The sequence below is a fragment of the Mchenga conophoros genome, linkage group LG7 (genome assembly GCF_057382185.1).
Source record: "Mchenga conophoros isolate Kocher_MC1m ecotype Shallow Benthic linkage group LG7, M_conophoros_male_GT1.1, whole genome shotgun sequence".
NCBI lineage: Eukaryota > Metazoa > Chordata > Actinopteri > Cichliformes > Cichlidae > Mchenga > Mchenga conophoros.
The window spans coordinates 10,354,110-10,380,528 of NC_140532.1; the positions used below are offsets into that span (position 1 = coordinate 10,354,110).

At 39.5% G+C, this 26,419-nt stretch overlaps 1 protein-coding gene across 1 annotated transcript; it reads right to left on the bottom strand.

Moving 5' to 3' along the window:
• On the bottom strand, positions 1 to 20,343 carry sema3e (sema domain, immunoglobulin domain (Ig), short basic domain, secreted, (semaphorin) 3E). Its single transcript, XM_085282012.1, has 17 exons — positions 19,269 to 20,343; positions 11,447 to 11,607; positions 9,051 to 9,110; positions 8,650 to 8,769; positions 6,995 to 7,088; positions 6,606 to 6,722; positions 5,815 to 5,957; positions 5,616 to 5,730; positions 5,117 to 5,186; positions 4,895 to 5,039; positions 4,345 to 4,570; positions 4,032 to 4,123; positions 3,573 to 3,614; positions 3,169 to 3,338; positions 2,729 to 2,799; positions 2,317 to 2,450; positions 1 to 2,013 (listed from the first exon to the last, which is right to left on the bottom strand). Exons 1-17 carry the CDS (start codon positions 19,399 to 19,401, stop codon positions 1,513 to 1,515), a joined length of 2,394 nt encoding a protein of 797 aa, XP_085138138.1. The 5' UTR covers positions 19,402 to 20,343; the 3' UTR covers positions 1 to 1,512.
• Positions 20,344 to 26,419: the final 6,076 nt, after the last annotated feature.

A 26,419-nucleotide genomic window follows, 5' to 3' on the forward strand; every position in this document is an offset into this window, starting at 1 on the left:
GATGGTCCATCTTTTTTTAATGACAAGAATTTATAGGGGGTATAGCAGACACAACATTTTATCAAGAATACTCAAGGTGAATGATAAGTGACATTAAGGCCTGACATAGAAAAGTGGATTTTTTTTTTAATCACATACCATAAAGATCAAAACAATGTAAAAAAGAAAAGAAATAAATAATAAAGAAGAAATATGGTCCTCTGGAGTAATTACCACACGACTACAGTGTATACTTCACTGTAAGATCATTTCTTTTCTTGTCATTCCAGGATAAATTGAATATACATACCGACTCATCAGTTTTGCTAATGATATGCTTGGCTAGTGACCCTATCATTTATTTGGTGTTTTTCTTCACAGAGAAATTTGGTGATGTACATTACTGTTTGTGGTAAAGCCCATCTACAGCATCACTCATGAGAAACAAAATCATAACGTGGCTTTAAAGAGTGTCAAAAGGAGGAAAGAGAAACAGTACGAGAGAAAACAGAAGGCGAACAGGTCAGGAAGCGGAGAAGGATAAATCATTTTTGGAATACACAGTTATAATTATCAGATATGCACATAAGGACCACCCTGAATTTTAGATAAATACAGCATACAATACACACAATACTGTTGGTACATTTGATCACAATAGTAGACACATAATAAATGCAGACACAGAGCAACAATGAGATCCACTACTAAGATCACATTTCATCCAATGTATAAACTTTTAGAAGTGCTTAGATAATAATTATTTTCATCAAGGGTGCAACTGTAACAGAAACATGCCTCAAATATCAATAACAGTGGCATCACAACACGCCTTGTATTGTGGTCATTGTAACTACACACCCCAAAGCCATGACTGCAGTCTAATCAAAATAGCAATATTATAATGCTCAAATTATTTTTCATTGTTCAAAAACAACATATTCTCCAGTTAATGACACCTAAAAAGCTAAAGTACTCAGAGAAAAAAAACAAAACGAAAATAAGTTACCGTAGTAACAAATAAGGTAAAAAGGCAGTTGTTCCCTCTCATGGCACTGTAGGTGCCGTAAGAGTTTGCTGGATTTTACCGTTGTATTAGAAGTAAAGCAGCCTCTGTGTGCACTTCAATTGACAGCTGGGATGGGGTAGGCTGGATCAATCCAAGGGAGCGGATATTAACACATGTCTCTTCAGATTTGAAGCAATGTTGCTGTTGTCCATATGCTTCCAGGTCACTTTCTCCATACTGACACTTAAGTTTGTAATGTTGATTGGCGCCAAAAATAAGTTTATACGACAAAAAAAAAAGGCAGTGTTTTTTAAACAAGAGGAAACAACACAGTCAAACTACTCAGTAATGAATGTAGCTACAACAGCGAGGCAGCTTGCTACTGTTCTTTTTCTCTCTTTTTTTTGTACTGCTCTTGTCGAAAGCAAAGTGAAAACCTTTTACATGGTGCAAACACTGAGCGAGTCTGACCTTTAGACTGTGTATGAGTGCATGTATGTATGTGCAGTGAGTCTCTGCTCTCCTCAGGTGTCCAAGGTGTGCCTGGGAGCTCTGTGGGAGTTCTCCCCTCCCTTTCCTTTCACTCTCTTCTCACCAGCCAGAGGAACATACTTTTTTTTAGTCTTTTTACGTTTCTTATCAGAGCACCACACTCTCTCACAGTACTCTTCCACTTTTTGAGCATCCCCATAGCCAATCAGCTGGAGGAATTCCTTGTACCACAGCCTGGAGTGGGAGCCTGATGCCAGGGATGGTGCCAGAGATTTGGGGCTGATGCTGGGGCGTGGTGGGGGACCCATGGAAGAGTGACACAAAGCCGCTGCTTTTGCCCCATCTCCATCATTGACCATGTGGATTGCTGATTCCACCTTCTCTCCTCTGAGCACATGTAGAGTGATACGTAGCAATGTGTGCACATATCCGTGTTCCACCGTCTGACATACGTACACACCAGCATCTGAACCTCTTACACGTAAGAACAGCAGCCCATGTGAGGTCACAACAACTCGTTCATCACCTTGAACCTACATGAAGCAAGAGATAAAACAACTTTTTATGCCACTGATGTCATTTTATGAATTAGGTTGACAGAATGTTAGTATTTTAATAATATGCTTAACTCAGTGACTTTTTTAAAAAGATTTTTAGGAATATAACCTTTCTGACTTTCTCTACACTACTGAATTAGATGGAATGTAAGATATACGCATTTAAATCTGTAACAATCTATGGACCTTGTCATCTAAGTAAATGTGACAACTTGTTTATCACAATAACATACTTAATACAAGTATGTTCGTTGTATTTTAAACATGCATCAGACTTACCTGATGGTTCTCCCCTCCTTTCTGGAAGAACCAAAGGACCTTGGCTTGAAGTGATCGCGGGACACATTCCAATAAAGTGCTATTGCTCTCCACCCCGTACACCAGCCTGTCTTTAGCTCTGTGCCATTTTTCATCTACACACCAATACGCACACATCATAAAACATAGTGAGGCAAGAAAAATGACATTGAGCTGCTTTGACCTTTCATTAGTTGGTAAATGTACATTGAATTGTTCATTGTTCTTTTGCTATAGCACAAGTGCACCAATCACATAGTTTTTTTTAAAAACGGTTTTTGCAACATGTAACCATATTTGTCTGACAACATTTTTAATATTCTAGTAAATACAGGCAAGTGGCCATGCACACCCACACAAACATGCACATCCCACAGTTCTTTTATACACTAACCATCAATTTGCAGCCCATTGCACAGCTGGACAGCGTTGCCATGGCGCACATCCTGCCGCCTGAATCGTCGGCTAAAAAGTGAGAGAGAAGCAAAAAGAGAGTAATTTTGAACATGTGATGAAAGTGCAAGCGATGGGTGAAAAGAAAGACAGAGAACGTGAGCGTGGGGAAAAGAGAGCAGGAAAGATGGAAAGAGGAAGAGGGTGATCAAGTGCATACTGATTGGCATTACATAACATCTGGCTGGCATGTCTCTCAGTGTCTGTGATAATGACTTGGGAAACCAGCTTCACAGCATTGTGACTTTCAGTGCAAGATCCTGAAATGGAACCCGAGGGGGTGTCTACTATTAAAGGTGCAAACAGATGATAGCTCTTGCAGACATTTGCGATAAAAAGAAAATGACTCCTGTACTGAAGGCTGTGTATATATGCTGTTACCTCCTGCTGGGGTAGACTCCAGCAGGGTAGTATCTGGAGCAGGTGATACCATCCCAGGCACAGTAGGGATCTCTGGCCAGACAACAGTCAGCACATTCTGAACCATAGAGGTCACACTGATGCAGTCTGACCTGAGCCAAACCCTCTTCTGACCCAACATACAGCTGTTGCTGTGAACCAAAAAAATGTGGTCCATTAGAATTGATTTGCAGGCTAATTAAAATGAGACTTTGTATATACATTATGTCTTTTCCTCAGATCTACTTAACAACGCACAGGCAATCATGCAGATCATGTCAATACAGTGTTATGCATACTGTCACAATGTTATCATCTTGTGGCTAAACAGGAGAACTGCAGAACTGCATTAGTAACACAAATAACTATTCAGATTATTGTCTTACCCTTTTAGGTGATATTAGGATCTCTGTCACTGGTGTTTTTACCTGCAAAAAAGGGAAAAACTTTACTGTTATTTAAGAATAAAGCTGAATAAGTGGTTGGTTCATTGTATGCTATTAAAAACCATAGCTGAAAGCCTCTTGTCATTCTTCTGTCCATACCAAATCAGCTCTTAATGAAAACAGCAGCAACCACTTCTTGTTGAGTAATTTTCAGATGTAACTGATCTTAGTAGAGAAGAGCTAATGTATTCATGTTATAATGAAGATCTCTCAGCTGTCAGGTTGAACAATCACACTTGTACTCTTCTGATGATCGAAAGCAAGAAAATCAGCAAATCATTATCCTCTCGTGGTGTCGCTGCAGCAGCTGAATTATGGTGTGGACGTATTATAATGCAGAATTCACTTGGGAACAAAGTCTACTTTGCTTTCACATTCTGGAGCAAAAAAATATGGTACCCTGAAAACTTCTAGCTCTTCCAGCAGCACCTCCTCCATAGTATCTGTGTCTTTGTTGTAGATGGTGATAAATTTCAACACCACTGAGTCATCTAACAGAAGGAGAGATAAACATTATACTTCTGCAAACAAAAGCAAACAAACAAGTTATGTGTGAAATGGTAAGAAAATGTTGTTTTAAAACTATTTATGCAATGACTTTGTATTTGTTTTTACAGAACACCTATTAAATTTCTTTGGTGTCTTTTTTGATGAAATACTCATTACTTGCACGTTTTGCATGGATTTATGCAGTCCAGTACAGTGCCTATACCTGTGCCAATGTAAAGAACGTGGTAGTGTCCATCTTGGGCTTGGACTCTGTCAACTGCAATCTGGGTCAACTTTCTTCTGCCTGGTTCTGTCTGTAATAGGACTGGTCTATGATGTTGCGGAAGGACTGGATTATACATCACTGGGTGAGAACGCAAAAAACGCAGGACCTCATCAGGGAACTCCTTAGAGCTGGAGAAGCCACCACCGTTCACTTTACTGGCACACTGTGATGTAAGCAAATAGAGAAGAGGATGGGACAAAGATAAGCAAAGACTATTTATTGCTTCCTCACTGCATAAGTTGAAAAGAAAAAAGCTGACACGCATTAGTCATGCTCAAACTGCCCTGGCATGACCTGCTAAGGTAGCCACAACAGTGCTGACATTCACTGACACTGCTCTGCATTCTTTCAGCACTCTGTATTTTAAAGGACATCCGCTCTGAACACAGACTGGATGTGAGAATAGGAGAGTGCCCTCGATAAACAATGCTGGTGAAACTGTTAATTAAATCACATAAACGTGATTTATTTCAAATTTGGGTCTCACAGATCCAGGTCGAGGATAGGGGACTCTGTCCTCATAAGGTGTCCAGTGATGCTCAGGTCTCTCTCTGAAGGCGAAAGGCCCATTGAAGGCTGCTCTGATGTCATCCATGTGATAGACACAGACTGCATAACCTTTAAACACCGTACTACAAAGAAAGGGTTCATCAGTAAATTTGATAGAGAGCGAAATTCTTTAATGAAATGCTGACATCTCATTTCTCACCTTGTTGTGCTAAAGAGGCAAAAGACTTCTGGGTTTTTCTCATCCTTGTTGTTGAGCACAAACACGTCCTCTGAAACACAAAATGTATCATTTAGATTTAGTGTGTATATTGTTGAGCACACATGAAGCTGACATTTTTTTGTCTCTTATCATTGCCATTCTGAGTATGTTAGCATGCTGGCATTAAAATTTAGTTCAAAGTTTTAGAGAAAGGTTTTTTTTTCATGCAGATGGTTAGATGTGCCTTTAATGCATCTTTGACATCTCCAGTAAAGCAGTGGGAGTTGTTCATTTATTCTCATGATGTCTCATTAATCACATTTTTCCCTCTAAATGGGATGGTTTGTGTGGCAAAGGCAGCAGTAATGAATGAGACATTGACACAAGATGTGATGAACATCTGAAACTTGTAAATGTGGATGGGTGCGATATAAAAAGAAGAAGAAGAAAAAAGCAATCATTAGATAACGTGGCTTGTAAGGCTTTGTTGTTTCTTTACCGAGCTCATCAAAATGCGTATCGATGCCATTGGGTCCAGCCACAGAGCAGATCAGACGAGTTTTCAGGAAGGAGGTCCATCTGTTCACCAGCATCCTCTGTCCTCCTTGGTCATTCTGAGAGATAAAGGCATGTATAGGTTTTAATGTCACGGTCAGTATAAACATTTTGGTTGGATTTTGTTTCTGTAGTGTTCTCACCGCACAGACCCGTCCAATACGGGAATAAACGGCCTTGGTCACACCTTCGGCATCCATCTCTCGCTCAGTGAAGAAGAAGTAAACTTTATCATCACCTCTGTCATCATTGTCAGGTATAACTGCAGACCCAACAAATTTGGGTTCTGTAGGAAGAAGAATTAGTTGCATACAGTGAAACCTAAAAAAAAAGTGTTATATGAACATTTTTTTAGGAAAATAAATGTGAATATATGATTTATTAAGAAAACATATAATAAATATGAAAATATCTCAAAGCTAGTACTAATTAGCACAGTTACACTGATCAGCCACAACAATAAAACCCCTCCCACACCATAAAAATGACTTCAGTGCACCTCCCCAGCAAAAGTGTCTAACAATACAACAAAGAGTGCATGCCCCTAAACTCTGGAGGTCCAACTGAGATTGAGTACCTGTGGCACATGCCGGCGCAAGTCAGATCAAGAGGCCCTACCACACAAACTAGTGGACCCAGTGCATTTGCTGCAAATGCTCATGAGCCAAAACCACAGGACACCCAGACAGCTGGTTTTGATGTTGTGGCTAATCAGTGTATATTGACTTTAATTATGTAGTGTAAATCATGAGCATCTTTTTTAACATGATTATAAGCCTTGAAGCTATGTTTGAGAAGAAACATGTGTGCCAGATAGTTAACGTCACATTCGACACGAGTAGGAGGTCACAGTTTGCACTGCCACGCCATATGGACATATTTGCCCTTCGCATTAATAAGGACATGTTATTACAATCCTGTAATGTACACCAACCATTTAGCTGGGATCTGTCGTTTCTTTCTGTGCGTGTGTAGGTCTGGTTGTTAAGTCGACACAAAGCACCATCGTTCTCCCAGTAGTCAGTGTAGAGGCCAATATAAAGCTCTCCTCCTAATGTACACATGGACAGACACAAAGTAATAACAGTGCTATTAAAAAAAATAACAGCAGTTTCTTTAAATATGATTAAAATGATATAAAGTATAATTATTTATTAAAATAAATTAAATAAAAAGACCACAAGGTGGCAGTGTTTACTGGCCAGAGGAGATTTACATGCTTTACCATGGAACTAAAATGAAAACATGGTCATTTCACAACTGAGCCTTTATCTTTTAACCTCAGATGGGGAGGTGTTGAGTGGTAAGTTGAGCAGTTCTTACTGGATAACGCTGATGTGCAGGAACTGTTGGGGTCATATGGACTTCGTCCTCTGCCACTTGTAATGCTCTCTTCTTCAAGAGCAAACAGCCTGTCCTGAGGAAAACATGCAAACACTTTGATATATGTGTAGTTATTTTCACAGGGATTCACAAAACAGGGCCACAAACACACACTAAAGAGTTACTCCTGCGCAAAAGCTTTGACAGCACCTAAGCAAATCCCTTAAGCTGATGTGTAGAGGAATAAATCGAAAAGAACTGCAGAAAGGAAAGATCAGAAAATGATGGATTAGAATGAGGGAGGAAGATAGATGAGACAACAAGTGATGGATGACCAAATGGAGGACTTCTGTCTGGATGGGTATAACCAGCTATTCTCTACTCTTATTTCATAATGAGATCACCACTTTTACCGTTCAGATGCTAACAGCTGAAGTATGCACACACAAACAGACCCACACATGCTTACAAATACAGATCTGAACTCCCTATAGAACCACAGCTCACATGCTGTGGGCCACCAGTGATTTTAACAGTCAATGGCAGTCCAGGGGAGATGTCATATACTGCAGTGATTTATGTGCAGCCACAGAACCCTGCTGTGAGGTGACTACCCCCCTACGCATGACTGTAACAGAAGCCAGTTCTGGGGTTAAACTCATTCATCATAAGAAGTGGCCTATCAAAACTAAATGGAAAAGAGCAAAAATACATCTAATCAATATTACTTCCAGTCTGTACTTTGGTATGTGATTTGTGCTTTTATTGAAACATCTAAGCCACCTGATATTACGTTGATTGGCCATTGGTTGGCATAATCGATTTCAATAGTATCTATTAATCTTGGTTTTCCTAGTGTATACATTAATAAGATCAAAATTAAAGGTAACTAAAGACTGAATACAATCTCAAGTACTACATGTATGATTTCGGGAGGCAATTTGGCATGTAAGTTTTCTGTGCTTACATAAATCAGCCATATCTGAGTTGTGTGCTCAGCTATGAGCATTCCAATGACCTGAGTGATGACTGAGTGTGGTTCCTGCCTGGAAGCTATCCCTGGCTTGGTTGACCTACTGGACAAGTGCTGGAATGCAGGGCGGAAACCTTATTCCTTCTGCTCACTAAATTTATAAGCAGAGAGTGTCCACATGGACGCTCACATGCACAAAGCCTTATGCTCTCCAAAACCAAAGCTTTACATCTACAGCAGCATGTGCAGTGTTTTTACAGCAGAGCAGACCCAGGGCTGAAACTTTATCAAAACACTTCATGTTCATATCCATCATAAGGGGTAGGATTAAGAGTAAAGAACCTGGGATTAGTTGCTCATTTTGATGCCAGTACCTCGTTGTGAAATCCACCATTAACCAATCCAACATCTTTTTTTAGTATAAATATTGAAAGTGAATAATTAGAATGATGTAACAGAACTAAAGATCATAATTCACAATTCTGTTTGACCTTGAAGTGTCTGAAATTAAGTTTTTTAAACTTTTGGTTCCTAAAATGATTGTTTTTTTTTTTTGTTTTTTTTTCTGTATCTTTTACCGTTTGACCTGAGTTTGTCTTTTATGTTTGGTGTGATTGTACAGCACTTTAGTCAGCCCTAGTGGTATGGTATGGCATTGTATGGTTCTTTCTTCTGGGCTCACCTGCCATGTATGCCCAACTCTGACCGCAGCACAGATAGGGTTGAAGGCTCCTGTTCCACAGGCCAACAGATGGGTCTGGTTGTACTGTTGTAAGACCTTTATGTAGTTTGCACACTCTTGCTGTTGGAGGAATTACAAGGATGAAGGTAAAGTCGGTAGGGAGTTGTTCTTTTACACTGGGACCAAACAGTGAAAAATGGGCAATGGAAACATGCCAGGGTGTTTCTGGATCATTAATAATATTGATAAAGCATGTTCAGGTTCATAATCATATACATATCAGGCCAATAAATATTCAGCTGGTCATTAGTGCTTACTGTTAACAATAATAATAACAACAAGTTATAGCAAAGAACATAACCATCTGTATATTCAGTCATATTTTATTGCAGAAGCCTTACCTTTTCCCTCCCTTTCATGAGACATTCCTCCACCTGATAGTCTGTACTGGCCCACTGGATCTGAAACACAGCACAATTGTCCCTCCACATTTACTCTTTACACTCTTTAAATATCACACAAAAGAATTGTTATGGCCACTGATGTGTCTTTTCCTGTCTTCTGTCAATGATTGATGTATCTGAGTGTGTTCTTTTTCCCTGTGTCTTCAGTTTCTCTCCCGTTTTCTCATTTCTCGGTTTGCACATCTTAAATTTGCTTCTTCTCTCTCTACCCTCATCTTAGTCCCTCCCACATGACATATAAGAAAAGAAGAAAGCAAGGAAGATCAATCGTGAAAGAGGAGTTGGAAAAGCAAGCATTTCATGCTTCAAAACTATAATTTTAAACCACTTTGCAATTAAACCCTGCATGTGGTACATCTGCAACATATGTCCATTGTTTTGTAATAACCCCCCACTATATTTTATGATGTCTTCATGAGCATAACTGTTTCCATGACAACATATATATATATATATATATATATATATATATATATATATATATATATATATATATATATATATATATATATATATATATCTATCTATCTATCTATATATATATATATCTATCTATCTATATATATATATCTATCTATATCTATATATATATATATATATCTATATCTATATATATATATATATATATATATATATATATATATATATATATATATGCTTTTAATTTTACGAGACTGTAAGAGAAATGTGGTAAGAATGTCAAAAAATATTTTTCTTTTTCATTATTATGCCTAGAATTCATGAAGAGTCGAAACTTTGATCATGCACTTGATCATATATCATAACCAGTGACTTCTCTCCTGCTTTTACCATGATTTATATATTTAACGTCAAGACTCTGTCATACATTGCGGGTGAAAGGGATACACCTGTTCACCATCCCTGCTCATAGCTCCGCCAGCAAGACTGGAACCGAGTCTTTGTTGTTACTTAATACGCTTTTTTCATCTCCTTTGTTGACCGTCCACCTGTCTGAGACTGAAATCAATTTCAGCACACCACGCTGAAAGATGTCTTAATTCCTAAAATGCATCTGGAGTCCAGAGCAGAGAGCAATCTTGCTAGAAGGGAAAAAAATCAAAGATGAAAAGGTGTACTCTCTGTAGAAATGTTTTCACCCTCATTGTAAAAAAGAGGCATGACACATGGCTTGAATATACAAACCAAGGTGGGAGGAGAAGTTTTGAAACAACTATTCAAGTGCTATTTATATTCATTTGTTGATTAAGCATTTGTGATGATCCACTGCATGTTTAAACTTTATGAAGCTTATGTGTAAGTTCAATAAGGAAGGAATAAGGAAGCTGTAATCACTCATGTGTCTGCTTTGCTGGGTGTTCGGCTGCTTTTCTTTTTACCTGTCTACCGTTTTCCCACACTGCCAGTCTTACAACTGACATCGTTACTCTAGTCCAAATCTGTGCTCTCCATCGTTCTCCCTTTCAGACTGTCTTTTGCGCAGCCCACCTCCTCCCCACCTCCACCTCAGACACTTCAGCCAGAACACTATTCAAGTCTGAGTCTTCATCTTCACCACCACTAGACTTCAGGGGTCCTGTTCTAAATCCTATCACAGCTGGGATTCCATTCTGCCATCATGGGTCATCTGAGTCTAATCGCAAAATACATTCATTTGTCTGTCTCCGTAAATCATGTTCAGTTCTTCCAGTTGATCTCTTCTTACTGAGCTTTATATTGTCATATTGTGCCATTCTGTGATTATAATTAAAACTAGCAGAAGTTAAGTTATAACAAAACAATTTATTGATGCCTAAGCATTGCAGTTGTGCCAAACGTCATATTTAATTGACATTGCTTTAAAATGAGGCCCTGAAGCAAGGCTGTCTCGTTATGTTAAATGCCTGTTGTTTCACTTCCTCTCTTCTTTGTCTCCTCTGCTCGCATCTCATCAGACAATGTGAGGTGAGGATGTAGAAATTCAGAAATGAGAAAGGGGAGATGTGTTAATTGCATCCTGTCTCATTCTTATCGCCGCCTCTGTCATTCTCGAATTGTTTCCAAATGTTCCCAATTAGCATTTGGCCTTGTCAGTCCTGCTGGTTTGTCTGTTTCTCCCACTCTCCTCTTGTCTCTATAACTTTTAAATAATTTTTCTGTTTTTGTGTTCACCCCTTAACCTTACAGTGCCTGTTGTTATGTATCTCTCCAGTAAGTTTTAAAAAACGTCCTCTTTATTTATTCATTTCCATATTTAGCTTATCATTTTGAACCCATGCCGGATAAAGAAGCGTTTACATTCATTTTGGCTAGTCTATAGACTTATGGGTCTAAATATCGCAGTTGCTGACAGGAAGGAAAGAAACCAGGCTCACCTCTGCATGGTGTGTGTTAACCTGGTCCAGGCTAAGAGAGAACAGAGCATTCTTGGCACCAACATAAAGCCTCTCGTGGCCCTCATCCAGCAGCATGGTCTGGGGTTGAAGTGACACTCCATGTTTCTGGAACACCCAAGTCCTGTTCAGCTGCCAAAGCTCTATATAGACAATACAAATAAATTGATTACAATAATAAACACAGCACACATTTAGATATACTTTACATGTATGTAGCTTTTTGACTGTAGTGAAAGTCAATTTCAGCCAGACACCCTTCCTCAAGAGATTTCTAACAACTGTAGAAACCTGTGCCTAAAGTCCAACTGCTCAAGTGGCCAAGGCCATATTGCAACATGTGTTTTTGATTCATACCAACCTCATGAGAATCACAGACAGCAAAGGTTATCTTTCCATCTTATGTCTCCCTTCTCAGTGATACCTATATCTCACTTCAACAGTGGTTATCATCCCTAAATCTGAAAGAAATGACAAATAAGTGATTTCTTAGAAGATGACTCTTTTCTCGAAAATGCAAAAAAGCTGAAACGATTCAGGAAGTAATCTTTTGTATAATAGAAGGGTCATTTGAGTTGCACTAGGCTATGGTTTCTTGTACTGAGAGGAAGCAGTTTTATCAGACAGGAAAGCGAACTGGCTCCTTATCAGCCATTAGTTTAGATGAGCTGCCACTCCCTGTCAATTTTACTTTAGGTGATTTGAAATCTTATTCTAAAAAGGAGGCAGTGGACCATCACATGCATGTCATTTTATATAAACATAAACGCACCAGCAAACATGGTTTGCATCACAAATACCACCCATGCACATGCACACCTGAGATTGAGCTTGGCAGGCTGCCCCACCATACCTGCTCTCTGTAATCTTCATGAAAGACTGGGGGAGAGGGATTTAAACTAAGTCCCAGACTTCCAGAGGCATGCACTTCCTCTGGGTTCCACTGGCCTGAAAAACCTTTCATTAACACATGATCGGTTGGGCTAGGTGCCCTCGTAAAGGAAGAAAGAGGATCTGGTGTGTGTTAATGGTGCTTTTTGAGACCTTAGGTCAAGCCAACCAGACAAGCTAGAATTTGTGAAAAAAACCCAAAACATTTATTCGTCCTACTTTTCATGAAAATGGTAGTTCATCTTCACACTGTACATCAAACTCCTTTTGAAAGAAGAGAAAAAAAATAATAACCTACTTAATCATATTACTGTAACAGCCTTTGGACTATTTAAAACAATACTGAGGTGCCTCTACGTGCCAGGGCTGCAGGGGGTAATTGTATGATTTGTTTTTCTAGGCGCTGTATATTTTTAGTGATACTCGATCTCCAAGATAGGAGGAGAGAGTGTTTATCCTATTTTGCAGATCACTCTTGGCAACAGTACTCCACTCCGTGGAAAGTTTTATTTGTTTAAAATAGGATTAGGTATCCACAGAGGAATGGGTGATTGTGTATGTTTTGTTGCTATTAAGATTTCTGCGTTGGAGACAAGTGACAGTTTGTTTGAGTAGAATTAAATCTTTGGTGGTTAGGTGGCAGAGACGGAGAGTGGCAGTGGTGTTCTGCCAAGGCTCAGACATGCTTCCTGTAATTATCTAATCCACACACATACACATACAGACAGCCCCCACCACACATACACGGAATTCTTTCAGTTTTTGTGTCACTCACATGCAGATTTTTTATCTCCTTAATCCCTCTGTGCTAAGCTGGACTTGCATTGAGCACAATCCTCTAACACTGGCTTTCAATCAGCTCTTTCTTTTTTCTTGTGATGTCAAATTTGCAGCTACTCACTTAGATGACTGACTTACAGGGCAATTTAAAATGATGGAATAAACAGTGTGTAAGTCAAACCCATTTTTCGATCTGCTTTTCACTTGTCTATGTCAATAAAGATGGGTTGCAGCTGATTTATATGGACACATGCACATAACAAGGCACTAAGATAGACCTGTAGGAGTCTCTCTCTCTCACACACACACAAGAAAAACTGCAAATAAACTTACATTTAATTGTGTAGATTTGTTTGTTACATTGTAGATATATGGTGTTCACCTCTTTTGAACTGGAATGTTTTTACAGTAAGCAATGTTCATTTGAAGAAAGAAAAAGAAAAGGAAATGCAAAAATGCAAGTTCTAAAAACCTATAATCACATATAAAAAATGTTATAATTACAGTTGAAGTTACAAAAATACAATCAGTGGATCTTCTGATTATACAGATGAACTGAAGGATGTTTCAGAGGAGTTGTTTAAAGATTTCTCCTCTGTTATTATAAGTGCATGCCACCCCACTGGCTGAATAAAGGAATGGGGGGATTTCCACAATTCTCCACACTTCTCTCTGTCTCTCTCTCGCTCTCTCACCATCTGCAGCCAGTGACAGCTCCTTAGCCAACAGCTAAGTAGTTGGAAGGAGGAAGAGGGTGTTTCTCTACCAGCAACTTTGCCAAAGAGACACATGGCCCTACTGTGATCCCACTTCAAATGACAGACACAAAGAAAATGGACTCCCACAAGGCGCACACTTTCATCGGTTGTCTGAGGAGTGCTGATAGATGTTTAAGGAGATTTGATGTGACGAAATCAAAATAAACTTTGTCATCTCTTCTTTATCCATGTATGGAAATACTGTTTTGCTGTATGAGGGGATACAGTATGTGTATGCGTGTGTCTCCAAGTGTGCAGCAGTACTTTAGCAGCATTTCATCTATGGCCACATAAACCAAGGTAACTGCACACAGGAGATCATGGAGAAAAAAAGAACATTCCCCTGGAAACTTAAAAACACAAATTAAAGTATCTATCATAATTTTGTATATTGCCAAGGACTAAGCACACATTTAACCTAAACTTGAGGTAGACAGGCTCGTATTTCCAGCAAAATAAGCTTACGCGTATTACACTGAGTAATGGGACTTGTGCAGGAACAGAAACAAAGAGAATTATTGAAGTGAACTGTTAAAGGGTAAAAAAAAATGAGAAGGGGGTCTGTTCTCCTGAAAGCCTGAGTGAGACTGCAGAACTCCTGGGGGTGGGGTCAGGAGCAGAAGAACTGTGGTGTTATGCCATTATCGGTATACAGCCTTGTGTTTCTATATTCCCTTGTGTGAGGGGGAATGATGTCACAGAGCAAAATGAAACCCACATGGTGTGTCTGTGGAGGGTGAGACAGAGTGTGCTTCTCTGTAATGACAAGAGTGCAAGTATGTTTCCTGAATAAAGTTATAAATTAAGATAAGATAAAAGATAAAAACCACATCAAAAGGCAAGCAGATACATACACCTCATACGTACTTCATCTCTTTGCAAGGTTTGTGAATATATCACTGTGCCGTCTTTGACTGACATGTAATTAAAGCCTGTCCCCATCTGTTACTCCTTCAGTCATATATGAAGTAGGCTATGTGGCCTCTGAGATAAAAATGAAAGACTTACTGGATAACTTGATGTATATCGGCGCTGTATGTTAAAGGACCAGAATGTACAAACTGATTTCAATGTCAATTCCAGCACGGTGAATGCAGTACTGTCCACAAGTCTTTAGCCACACTAGCGATTTATTGAATCATACTAGATATGTGGTGTATATGGAGTTTTTCAAGACTTTTTTCAAGGTTGTGTTGAAAAATTTGCTAAGCTCTCCAACACCACTGGCTGAAATGCATCCCCAAACCATGACAGAGCATCCAATGTGCTTTACAGATGGCTGTGGACACTCACTCTTTTGAACATAATTAGCTGCATATAATTAGCTGGGGACATTAAAAACGCTTTGGATCAATATTGTGTGAAACCATTTATTACAGTTCTCCTCTCTTCTTATTTTCCCCCCAAAAGCTGGCAGAGTGAAATAAGAGAGACCTTTCCTGTTATTTACTCTCTTTGATGCACCAGCCTACAACAAACAATATCCACAATGAATCCATCACTTTTGCTATCCTTCATCCTCCTCCCTTGTAATATCATTGCAGCTTAGACTCTACAGAGGCACCATTTTTGTCCTATCTATGCTTCTCTGTTACAAACTTAACTCACCTAGTCTTCATGCTCCCTTCACTGCAAAAAGGTCAGAAAGGATATTAGAGTTTCACCAGCTGCCTTCCCCTCTGGACATCTCATTAATGAACCAGAGAACACATACATAACACAATGGGTGAAAAAAAATGACGGTGAGATGTACACACACAAAATGAGAATATGAGAAGGGTGATTGTAGAGGCGACTGGAGAAGGCTGAAAGATGATCCCTTTTCCTGTGCTAGCCTAAAAGGTGTGATTTACGCCACCATTCCCTTCATTTTCTAGCTGTTTGATTAAAGGTCTACAGTATGACTTGTGCTGTGACCGCGATGCAGTGTGGTAAATGCTAATTATAGGCCTCTTCACACACAGAGGCAAGAAACATAATGGGACTCCTCACTTAACACATTATATGTAAGTAGAAAAAACAAGAAGCAAAAATCCCCATTTCTTTTGAGGCAAACACATCTAGAGTCACACTGGTGTTTTCCATCTTAGCCCCAGATGAAAGTCACCCACATATTCATCATTTCAAGATTGTAAAGTACACAGAAAAAGCTTTTTCTTGTCTGGAGTGGCACCTCTAAAATTATAGTTTCAAAGGACATGAGTAATTGCTACCTGTGCTCACAGATGCTTGCACCTCTGCTGCCTCTGCTCAAATCACACAGTTTTACAGTTTCTACTGAAGAAAGGCAACGCTAAGCACAAGCTTTGTATTTCTCGACCAGTGTATTTACTTATCTATACCTACACTGTAACGTTTCTTTAATAAAAAGCATGTTTTGCTCACTCGTGTGAAAGAAATAGTAAATGATGAAATTCAGCTCACAAGTTGTTGTTTTTTGTTGTTTTTTTTAAACTTTCTTTCTCTTGAAGTTTCCAATTGGACAAAATAAAGAAAGTGCATCTGTTTATTTATATAAGCGGTATGCAGTATGATTTTAACCTTGCCAGAACACCTTTTTCCCCTTTATTGACTCGCTGCATTAAAATATTTTTGTTACTAAATGCTTACAGCTTTAGTGAAAACGTGTCCTTGGCAGACGACTGAGGAAATTCCTGGTCAATTTAATTATTTTAAAATGGTCATTATTTTTCTTCCTTTTTTTTTACTGTTCTGTGTAGGTATCTATTATGTGGCAGGAGAAAGTGATGTTTTAGCTTTGCTAAACAAGCAATTTATTGTTCCAATTTGTTCATAAATTAAATGCACACGTTTCTGGGTGTGACTTTTTTTTCCCCAGCTGGGTCATTAGAACTATGCAAACTATGAAATCTGCTGCATCAAACTCTCAGCAGCTTAGGCCAAGTATGATGAAAGTGCTGAGGAAGCAGCAGAATACATCTAAGTCTGACCACCTATCTGCAGCCTGTCAACATGCTAGCTGTGCAACAGCTTCATTAGCAGCAAAATTGATGGCTGTCCTAAAGGAAGAGCTCATTTCACTTCACAGTCCTGGAGAGCTGAAAAAACAACCTGCTGCCAAGCACCTTGAATGATGCAAATCCAAACTGCATGGCTCTGTGGCCGAAAATTTCAAAACAAACAGTATCTTTTTATTTTTGTTTTATGGTCAGCATATCTCGCTAATGGGGGCTTTCTGTGCTATAGTCCAAGACTTAGGGGGTTTTATTGGGCAAAAGCCCAAGCAACTGAGATGCATTAACATCTTTATGTTATTTTTAAAGTCTTTTAAATCTTTGCAGCAGAAGATTACGGTCAAACAGCACAGAGTCTGTGTTTGTAACTCGATACACCATATGATTTAGGTAACAGCTCGGAGTTAACTGGATGTGTAAGCACATGAAAGAATGAGTGGGATTAAAGTGAATTAAATGCATTTAAAGAGGTCTTCACTGGAACAGAAGTCTCGAAAAGAACATTGGGAAAAGATCAAAAAAAGAAATAGTGAATAATTCTGCCATAAAACGTGCAAAGTATGGCTCACATAAAAGCGCAGAGAGGTCCATACTGTATGGCAGTAATGCCATCTTTAAAACACATGGTAATGGGCCCAGAGGAATTCAATCTCACAAACTCTGGAAATTTGACCTGTTCATTTATTGAGCTTTCTATTGATCCCACATCATGGATCGGCCCATCTAACCAAAAGCAGAATACAAGTATTTCATTATTGATATTATAATATTTTCTTTCCCATTATTAAACCTTCTCTTAAATAGAAGAGTTTAGTTTTTCTAACCTGCTTTGATACCAAATGTTATGATAATATGGTCATACTTCTAGGAATAGGTTAGTAAAACCACATCCATCTCTTTCCATCTTCCTGAACTGCATTCAAATTGTCAGTGTGTGAAGAATTTACAGAATTTCTTTCTCCGGTACATGTGTCTCTCTTTGTTTATGCATATGTGTGAGTTTAGGGTGTGTGCAAAAAATCACTGACAGAACAGCCCATGAGGCATAAATTAGGACTTAGATGTTTTTCATTCCATAATGATAGGATCCAACTGCAGCCATTTCAAGCTCCCCTGTGCTAGCCAGAGCATGTAGCGAGAGAGAGAGAGAGGAAGAAAGAGTGCTAGGTGGTATGTCAGTGAGTGTCTCAGCTCGCCCCTTGGGCAATTAATGAACCGAAAGTAACAATCATAATTAATACCTACTTTTTGTGACTAAGCATATCAGTGGTGATTTTCTAACATTTGTTTTGGTGCGAACTTTGCCTTACTTTTCATTGTAAGTTATTGTGCTATTGCTGACACATGAGCAAAGACGAGAAAAATAACGCGTGCAGTACATATCATAAAACAGCACACCCTCTTACTGATGAACCAGACTTGTCAGCTTTCATAACTGAGTCCAAACACGTATTTTGGAGTTATTGACCATCCAAATTCCACACCTATTTTCAACCATGACTAACAGGCTTATGTGAAATCATCACCTTCTGTTGCTGTAGAGATCAAAGAAACTGTGAGAAAAGGCCAGTGTTTACTCAAGAGTTTTATCTGCAAAGATAAAACCCTCATTATTGTCTAAGAGATACACAAAAATCAGTCTACATACCAGGGCATTGCAAACTCCCACACACACTTTAACTGGCACGTGCACGCACGCACATTCCCGTGCACCAAGAAAAGAAATAAACAACGTTTCCATCACACCACCAGTATAGCATGAGAGAAAGCCACATTTTAGATTCTCAACCACCATGGCTGGGGCACCAAAACAAACTACAAGGAGGCTCCTTACATATCAACAGTGGGTGAAAAAAAGGGTGCACTTCCCAAAGTCTTCCCTGAGCCAACGCTGCGCAGTGCCAGGTTAAAACATAAATCTTCAATAAACATCTCATTACACGGTAATGATAACTAACAGCATCCTGAACTCACGTCCAAAGAATAGCACTTTTTTTAACTTCACTATTTTTTCACTGAGCATTTGATGCATCATTTCATTGCTTATGTATAACTTTATGCATATTTTCTGCAGGAAACTATAATGCTTTAAAACTGTATAAAAACTAACATTAGCTATTAAATTTTTAGTGCAGTCATCAACTATGCTACAGTCACTACTGGCAGAGAGCAGAAGTCTATTAAGTATGGACAATGATTTTGCATTATACCTGTCTCATTTCCAATTTCCAGTTATTAGTCTGTGCAGAAAAATCAAAGTGCGCTGATTAATTTTTGACAGTGTCAAAAAAAATCAAATTGTCTCTATATTAATGAAGCACAGGAAGCATTTTAAAGCATGCTATATAAATATTTATTGACAAAATAAATGAAAAGAAACACACATTAGATATTTCTTACCTTTGTTGGAGAGACGTATCCTTGGGTTGATGCTGTGTGCTGTGTGTGTCATGCCCAGCAGAGCAATATACAGCAGCATCAGTGAGAGATACACAGTCCGTATGCACTCTACCATCATCATTGACATAAACATTCTACATTTGCCTATTTAGAAGCCATGCAAGTCCAGAGTCTCAACGTAGCCTCCGAGGTCTTTGGAAAAAAGAAATTGCCCACAGGTGTTTGCTCAGCAGCGTTCTGCAAATACTGTTCAGTAAGATACAATCTTTAATATAACAATCCAACAAGAGCTTGCTTGGAGGTAGCAGTCCATTTTCTAATGATCAAAACAATGTGAATTGGCTCAGTGTATCTCTGCAGCTTCTATATAGCCCCTGCTTTCCCCTATAGCAGTCGACTGAAAGCTGCATCCACCCACTACCTCTGTGGACAGGGTAGTGCTTTGGGTATTATCCTTGTTTGGTTTTAGTAACCAGGGAGAAGAGAAGTCCACTTGCCACATTCACGCCGCAGTGCTCACTGTCCTCTGTCCATATGTCAGTCCGTCTGTTTTTTTTTTTGTCTGTCTGTATGAACAGCTTAGATCCACTCTTTCTGATGTGATGAATGAAAAGAAGGTAGAAAAATCAGATCTATGAATCCCACAAAGGTGTAGATGCTAATTTGTAAAACCTCAGTGTATAAGTCTATCCCAGTAGGAGGGCAGACAGGCAGATCTGGAGCTGGAGCTGGTGTGCTCTGTCTTCAGTCTGTGTTCCTCCTCTTGGGTCCACTGGAGCCAGTCATTCTCTGGACGAGAGCCCAAGCAAAGGATGAGTAGAAGAGGGGAGGAGTGGAGAGCCTCGTGCCTGACGTGCGGTCTCTCTGCACTAGGAAAGAAAGTAAAGCTCCAGCTCCTAACTCTGCTCACGCTCAGTCAGGGAGGCTCCAAACCTCAGTTGAAACCTCTGCCAGTCACTTGAGATGGTTTCTACCACAGCTACTGATCTGGGCAGAGGCCACCTGCCACAGTGTGGTGTGTTTGAGTAAAAGCCTGTGTGTGTGTGGTTAGAAATGGACTGAGTTTGTATCAGATAGAAGGGCTGAAAATTGCCTGCTCCTTCCTCTAAACTGCCTCAGGATCTGTCTTTCCCTCCCAGGCAGCTGGATTAAGTGCAGTGTGTCTCCCAGGCAGACTTCCCCTCCTCTAATGTCACTCTACAGACTACCCCCACTTCTTCTCTACCCTTGCTCTACTCCTTCACTACCTTCATTTGGCTCCTGCCCCTTCTGCATTAATATGGACCACAGCCAAGGTTAACTGGCACTTCTTTTCATTTTCAATTATTTCCCTCTTTGTGCTTGTTTCCATGTGGATAGTCATTACCACTGTTACCATGGGTTTCCATGTACAAGGTTCCTTTCATGAAGATTTTTCCTTTCTTGCTTAGGTTCTCTTTCTTTTTATCTTCCTCCCCATCCATCAAACTCATCAGTTCTTTAAAACCTTGTTATTAGTGTATGCTGCACCGTCTTCTCTGATTTATCCTACCAGGACTTTTGTTTCTGTAGTCTGTCTAAAGTTAATTTCTATCCCAGGTTCCCGCAGCCCTTGTGTATCTGTTACGGTGTTTAAGTTGAGGTATCCAGGTCTTGTCAGCATTGTGGAAAAGATTGACTGAACATGTTTTGCAAACACATGCAAAAACTTACTGAAACACGCAAAAATAAGTACAAGAAGAGATTGGAGTCATTACTGAATCTGCAGATACCCTTCAAGAAAATAACATAGACGTCAATCCACTGGAGCAGATCTATATCTGTCTTCTGTGAACCTCTCTGAAATACATCTGTTTTTCTCTGTTCTTTCTCATGGCAGTGTGTTGACATCAACATTAAGTCATGCTGATCCATGCTTAGCACCCCAAGTAACCCATCAGTCACTACAGAAAAAAAGAAAATAAATTTGTTTTGTTATTCTCAAATCTGTGTCTGCTTTGCATTGCTTTTCAATTTGTGAAGCAGGGATTTAATGAGTACATTTCCCAGTGACAGTACTCATTCATATTTGAGATCCCCGAGTCAATTAACAGCAGCAAAAAGGGGAGTGCAAAACAAACAAATGTGACTTAGTAATTAGAAAGAAAGCTTGAAAACAGCACATACAGTAGTGTTAACATTACAGATTCTATAAAAATGTCCTCATCAACAAATAGCAATTAAAAGACATGCAGTCACAGAAATGATTGCATTAGGCTGTACGTGGCAGCTGCACCAGCAACCCCACGCCCCTTCACCACCCTAGGATATCATGACTACACTCCCACGTTGCACCTGTTCCCTGCAGAACAGAAGGACTTTGTATGTATATGGAGGTCTTGTAACATATACTATCTCTGTTATTTCATTGCCTGGTGCAATTATAGACTCTCATCTGTTGTTGAGCATGAGACAACTGTTCATCGTCAAAGTTCCCAGAGCTGGCACCGTCAGATTGACTGTGACACAGAGTTTCATCAGTTTGAACCCAGGCATTAATGCAAGAACTTATTTTAGCTCCGCTCCAGATGAAAGCTTCTGCAGAACATTTTCATTTCCGATCTCTTAAGCCAGTGCCTAAGATTAATAGCCATTTAAAGAGTCTAATGTAGATAGTCTGGCAATGCATTCTTTTGCTTACATTATCCCATCATTGACTGAATGGGTATCTAATTCCTCTACCCTGTCTAACAGCAGTAATCAGTCAGGAATATGCCTCAATCCAGAAACAATAAAAGCTCAAATAACCTCTGTCTGCACTCCTTTTTTATTTTTTGTACTATCCTCATTCAGTGTGTCCCTGCTTCCCTTACGTTTTCTTGATTTGTGTGTTTCATTTCAGCCCTCAATGTTGCTATTTGTACGAATCCAGTTTCACTGTTAGCTTTTTACCCAGGGCCCATCAAAGCAGCACCCCTACACATATTAACAACAGCAGCTACTTTCTTACCAGCTCCATTGAAATTCTGTCCTCTTACACGTGTCCCTGGGATTCCACCAATGCCTGAAATTTTTATTCAGTATGTAGTGCACTGCAGAGATATTTGGTCTGCAATGTCTGCAGTCTGTGAATGCATCAGATTGCAAGGATGGCAACATTCATGGTCACATTTTTTTTTGCCTGTTTTCACATCATTAAATGCCTTCTTCCTTCCTAGTTGCTGTTTTAGAAGCCTGCGAGGGTGAATGTGTTTTTGATTGAATACTGGTGTCTAATGTTTGTTTGAACAGGCCATGTCAAAATGTCTGGTGGCTTTCCTTTCATGCCCGCTGAACACAGAAAATATTTTCATTCATGATAATGCTGTGTCAATATGCACCCTGTTCAACAGGAGCCTCTCGCACCTCCTGTTTGACCTGCAGAGATTGACATGCATTCCCACTGCTCTCCTAAATTACACATGCAAACTCTCCATTTTTGTCTTTTTAAGTATTGTACAGCAATGCGCACTGAACTGCACTTTGTCATAATTTAAGAAAAACAAAAGGAAATAAAAAATATTAAAATCAAGCACCGGGTAAATATGCATAGATTGATACATACATTTATGCATGAAACTGTGCCTATGTGTATGTCTACTACTGACCACCTGCAGAGCAAAGAGGTCATGTTTCTGGTCTTCCGTAGCAACAGAAGCAACACTCTGAGGATCCAGTGTTTTCGAGCCATGATGCACTCCAAGCGTTTACACAGGTGGTTATCATATGGCCAATAAGACATACTTAGAATCTGCAGGCATGTATCAGTACTTGTTTCCTCCAGCGGTCATTACACTATATGATATAACTGGAGTGAGTAATCTTTGCAAGACACATAAATACACTTTTTACATTTCGTCAGAGAACTGAAGTTTCAGTGTGAGTGATATCACGCAGAGAAGGGAGTAACATGGAGAAATGAACCAAGAAAGAGAGACAAGCAGGGGCGCTTTCTGACCGGGAAGCCGGGGTGTTATGGTTGGCTTAGCTGTGTCTGCTGAGTGTGAGTATTACAGTATAAGACCTACTGTGCACACCTTCATGCATATGAATTTATACTTGGAACCACTTTTAACCTAAGTCTTGAGATAAGTGGAAATAAGTCTGTATATACTCTGTCACAGCCCATTTGTGCTCAACCTCTCTCCAACCGTGTGCTGTCAAACCTCAGCTGAGGCCCTATGTGGGTGTACATCTTGCATGGATGTCTATGGGACCAAAGTGTAGTAAATGAATTCGCCCTTTGCAAAAACTAATGCTAAAGACCACAATGTGTCAAAGCTCAGGTGGTTACAAAACAGTTATCAAAAATGCTATGTGGTCACCATTTTCTTCTTCCTGTGATTCAGCTTTCAGGACATATTTCTTTGTTATAGGTATAGTAATGGGAAATACAGACCAAGGCAGTGGTCTGCGGTCACAGACTGTGAAGAGGAGGAATGGGTTACGCCTCTGGAGTGATGTGTGGAAGTTGCCATCTGGTCTCTTTTGGATTCTCATCCATCATCATGGTAACCATCAACATAACCTACAGGTGAGGGGGTGAGGGTGAATTTTTGTGAACGCATATGCGTTGTTTACATGGGTTTGTGAAGTCAAAGTTTAATGCCTTGTACAGTAAAATGACTCCACGTTTAAAATAAGGCTAAATCAGGCCGTTTGAGAAAAAAAATTCTTTAATACTCTCTGCCTTGACCATTGGTTTTAAATATGTTTAACCATGATTGCTTTTGGCTGACAGATACATATAATAATAATGGTGAGAGGCACAGACTAAACATCTGCCTTCAACATGTACTTACTGCTGTTTTTTCTACCTCACTGGTGGGTGATTTAAGCGCATACAGAAATGGCAGACACATTTCCGTCAGCAGCAAAACGAAAACAGAGGGGGATGCGCGGAAAAGCAGCAGGGCAGTGCCGTGCACTGCATCAAAATGCACAAGATCTTTTGCTCAAAGAAAACCCCTCAGCATAAAATCGTTGCTCCTTGGTGTGTATGACTGTGGACATCTATCCATGAACCCTAGTGTTTATGAAATATGAATAGGGACACCTTAATTGAATCAGTAATCCCAGGCTTGCTCCAGGGCAGGACCACCATGTGTTGCTACGAAGAAGAAGCACTTTCTGACTGTGTGCTTTGAAATGGCTGAAAAGCAGTAAGAGTTCCTGAAAACCGTCCTCCTGGAGTTTTTGTCAGCGACCAGTAAAACACAACTCTTATGTTTAAACCCCTCCTTTAATTGCACAACCACTGTTGTTTGATATACAAAGACAAAAACACTGAAAACAAATTAATTGAGACCAAATGCCACATCCACATCACGCATTTAAGAGTCTGAGTCATACTATGTGTGTATCTTCGGGCTTGCCTCTTTCCTCTAGTAAATAACTGTTTTAGCTGTTTCCTACATTTTTGCCACCTATAAATATCAGGCACTCTTCAAATCAACGCCCCACCGTTGTCTAAATTGGGGCTTTACTTATCAAAGGGGACTAGATGGGAGGTGAACCTTCAGCGCTATCAGGGTCACTGTGCTTCAGTTGCACCCAATGAACAAACACAGTGACAAGTTGTGTATATTAGTCACTGTCAGAAATGACCCAAAGTGTGAGTTGGAACACTAGTGCTTTTTCCAGATGTGTTGTTCATTGTGGAAGAACTATCAGTTAACCTGTTAACCTGCTCTATATCACACTGACTGCTCCAAAAGACACTGTCGGTAATTTGTGTCAAAAGCTCCTGTTAATCCATCTGTCGATGTCACTGAGTTTACATTGCTCCCTAACTGATTAATAACAGTTTGCAGTCGTTTGGACCACTATGAGACAAATTCCAGAGATATGCAGTGTAGGCTGACATATTGTGTTGACATTTTACGCGCACACCTACGTACAGAAACATGGCAGGCAGCGTCAAAACCTTGGAAAAATAAAAATGGGGTTAACATTAAAGCAATACTTTGGAATTTTCAGTGTCTTATCCAGCTAGATGAGGAGATTCATGGAGACATTCCAAAGTTACCACAGACAGCTGGTTTTCTAAGCTTACCACAAAGACTTAAAAATGTGGAAAATGCTACAGTGGCTCTATCCAGTGTGACAAAATCTCACTGAACACATCTTATCTTATTTGCTTTAAGTGTTCAAAAGTACAAGCATAATATAAACACATTTTCAGGGATTTTGCTATGGTATTAGACATATCTTTTCAAAAATCAGTCTTCCTAAAAGGCTAGTCTTTTAACTTCAGCTTGCGCCTGTCTGTAACCAAAGAAGAAAACACACAGTTTTAACAGACTAATAAAGTTTTACAGAAATACTCACAAATAAAAAATAAACTCCCTCATGCTATAAATCCATTAATAAGTTTCAGGCTGACGCCACCGTGTCAGTACTGCCAGTAAGTTTTGTGTCAGCGTGGCTGTTTCTCCACCAGCTTTGTTTGTCACTTCATCTGTCCATAATTACTGGACTTACAATTCCACAAGATCCGCTTTTGCCCTTAGAGGAGGACAGGAGATAAACACCGGACTTTTCAAAGTCACTCATTTCTGCACTTTATGTTAACTGACAAACACTTTTCCTGGAACAAAACACACTTGTTATGGGTCACATATTTTGAGCCACCAGTGTACACTCATCAGCATCATCTCACACAACCAGTATGAACTATAAGGTGGCGGAAAAAATCTCTTCCCTTGACCACTAATTGGATAGTGTGGCAACAGAACAAAACAGAAGTGTTATTTTCACATGTTCACCACATGAGAACTTTAGCTAACAGTTAAATTTAGACAAGAAAACATCACAAAGTTCACACCTGCGTTTGAAGCGTCCGTCAAATGCCACAATTTGTTTTCCCATCAGATTCTGACACAATCAATAAATTCAAATAATACAAAAAAACAGCCCAACAGTTTAATGGACTTCAGGAATGTGAGCTTAATGTGAGTCACATCTAGGGCATGCCTATTGTCTTACTCTGTCCTGTGCATGACTTGACAGCGGTAACAAGATAAAATATAGACTTTTGTTAAAACACAAAGATTAATTTTTTTTCACAGCACAAGATCAAAAATTCCTTTTTTAACTGTGAAGGAAAATTTATCCCTAAGTTTTCCTGGTAAATGTATGACTAAAACCTTGAT

Bases quoted from the DNA above. Each gene is read 5' to 3' on its own strand.
- sema3e (XM_085282012.1), bottom strand. From the start codon at position 19,401: ATGTTTATGTCAATGATGATGGTAGAGTGCATACGGACTGTGTATCTC. The intron at 5,040-5,116 runs GTGAGAAATGAG...CTTTCTTTGTAG, and splicing joins TGCCTCTTTAGCACAACAAG to TACGGTGTTTAAAGGTTATG. The intron at 2,800-3,168 runs GTAACAGCATAT...CTCACTTTTTAG, and splicing joins GGAGTCTACCCCAGCAGGAG to CCGACGATTCAGGCGGCAGG.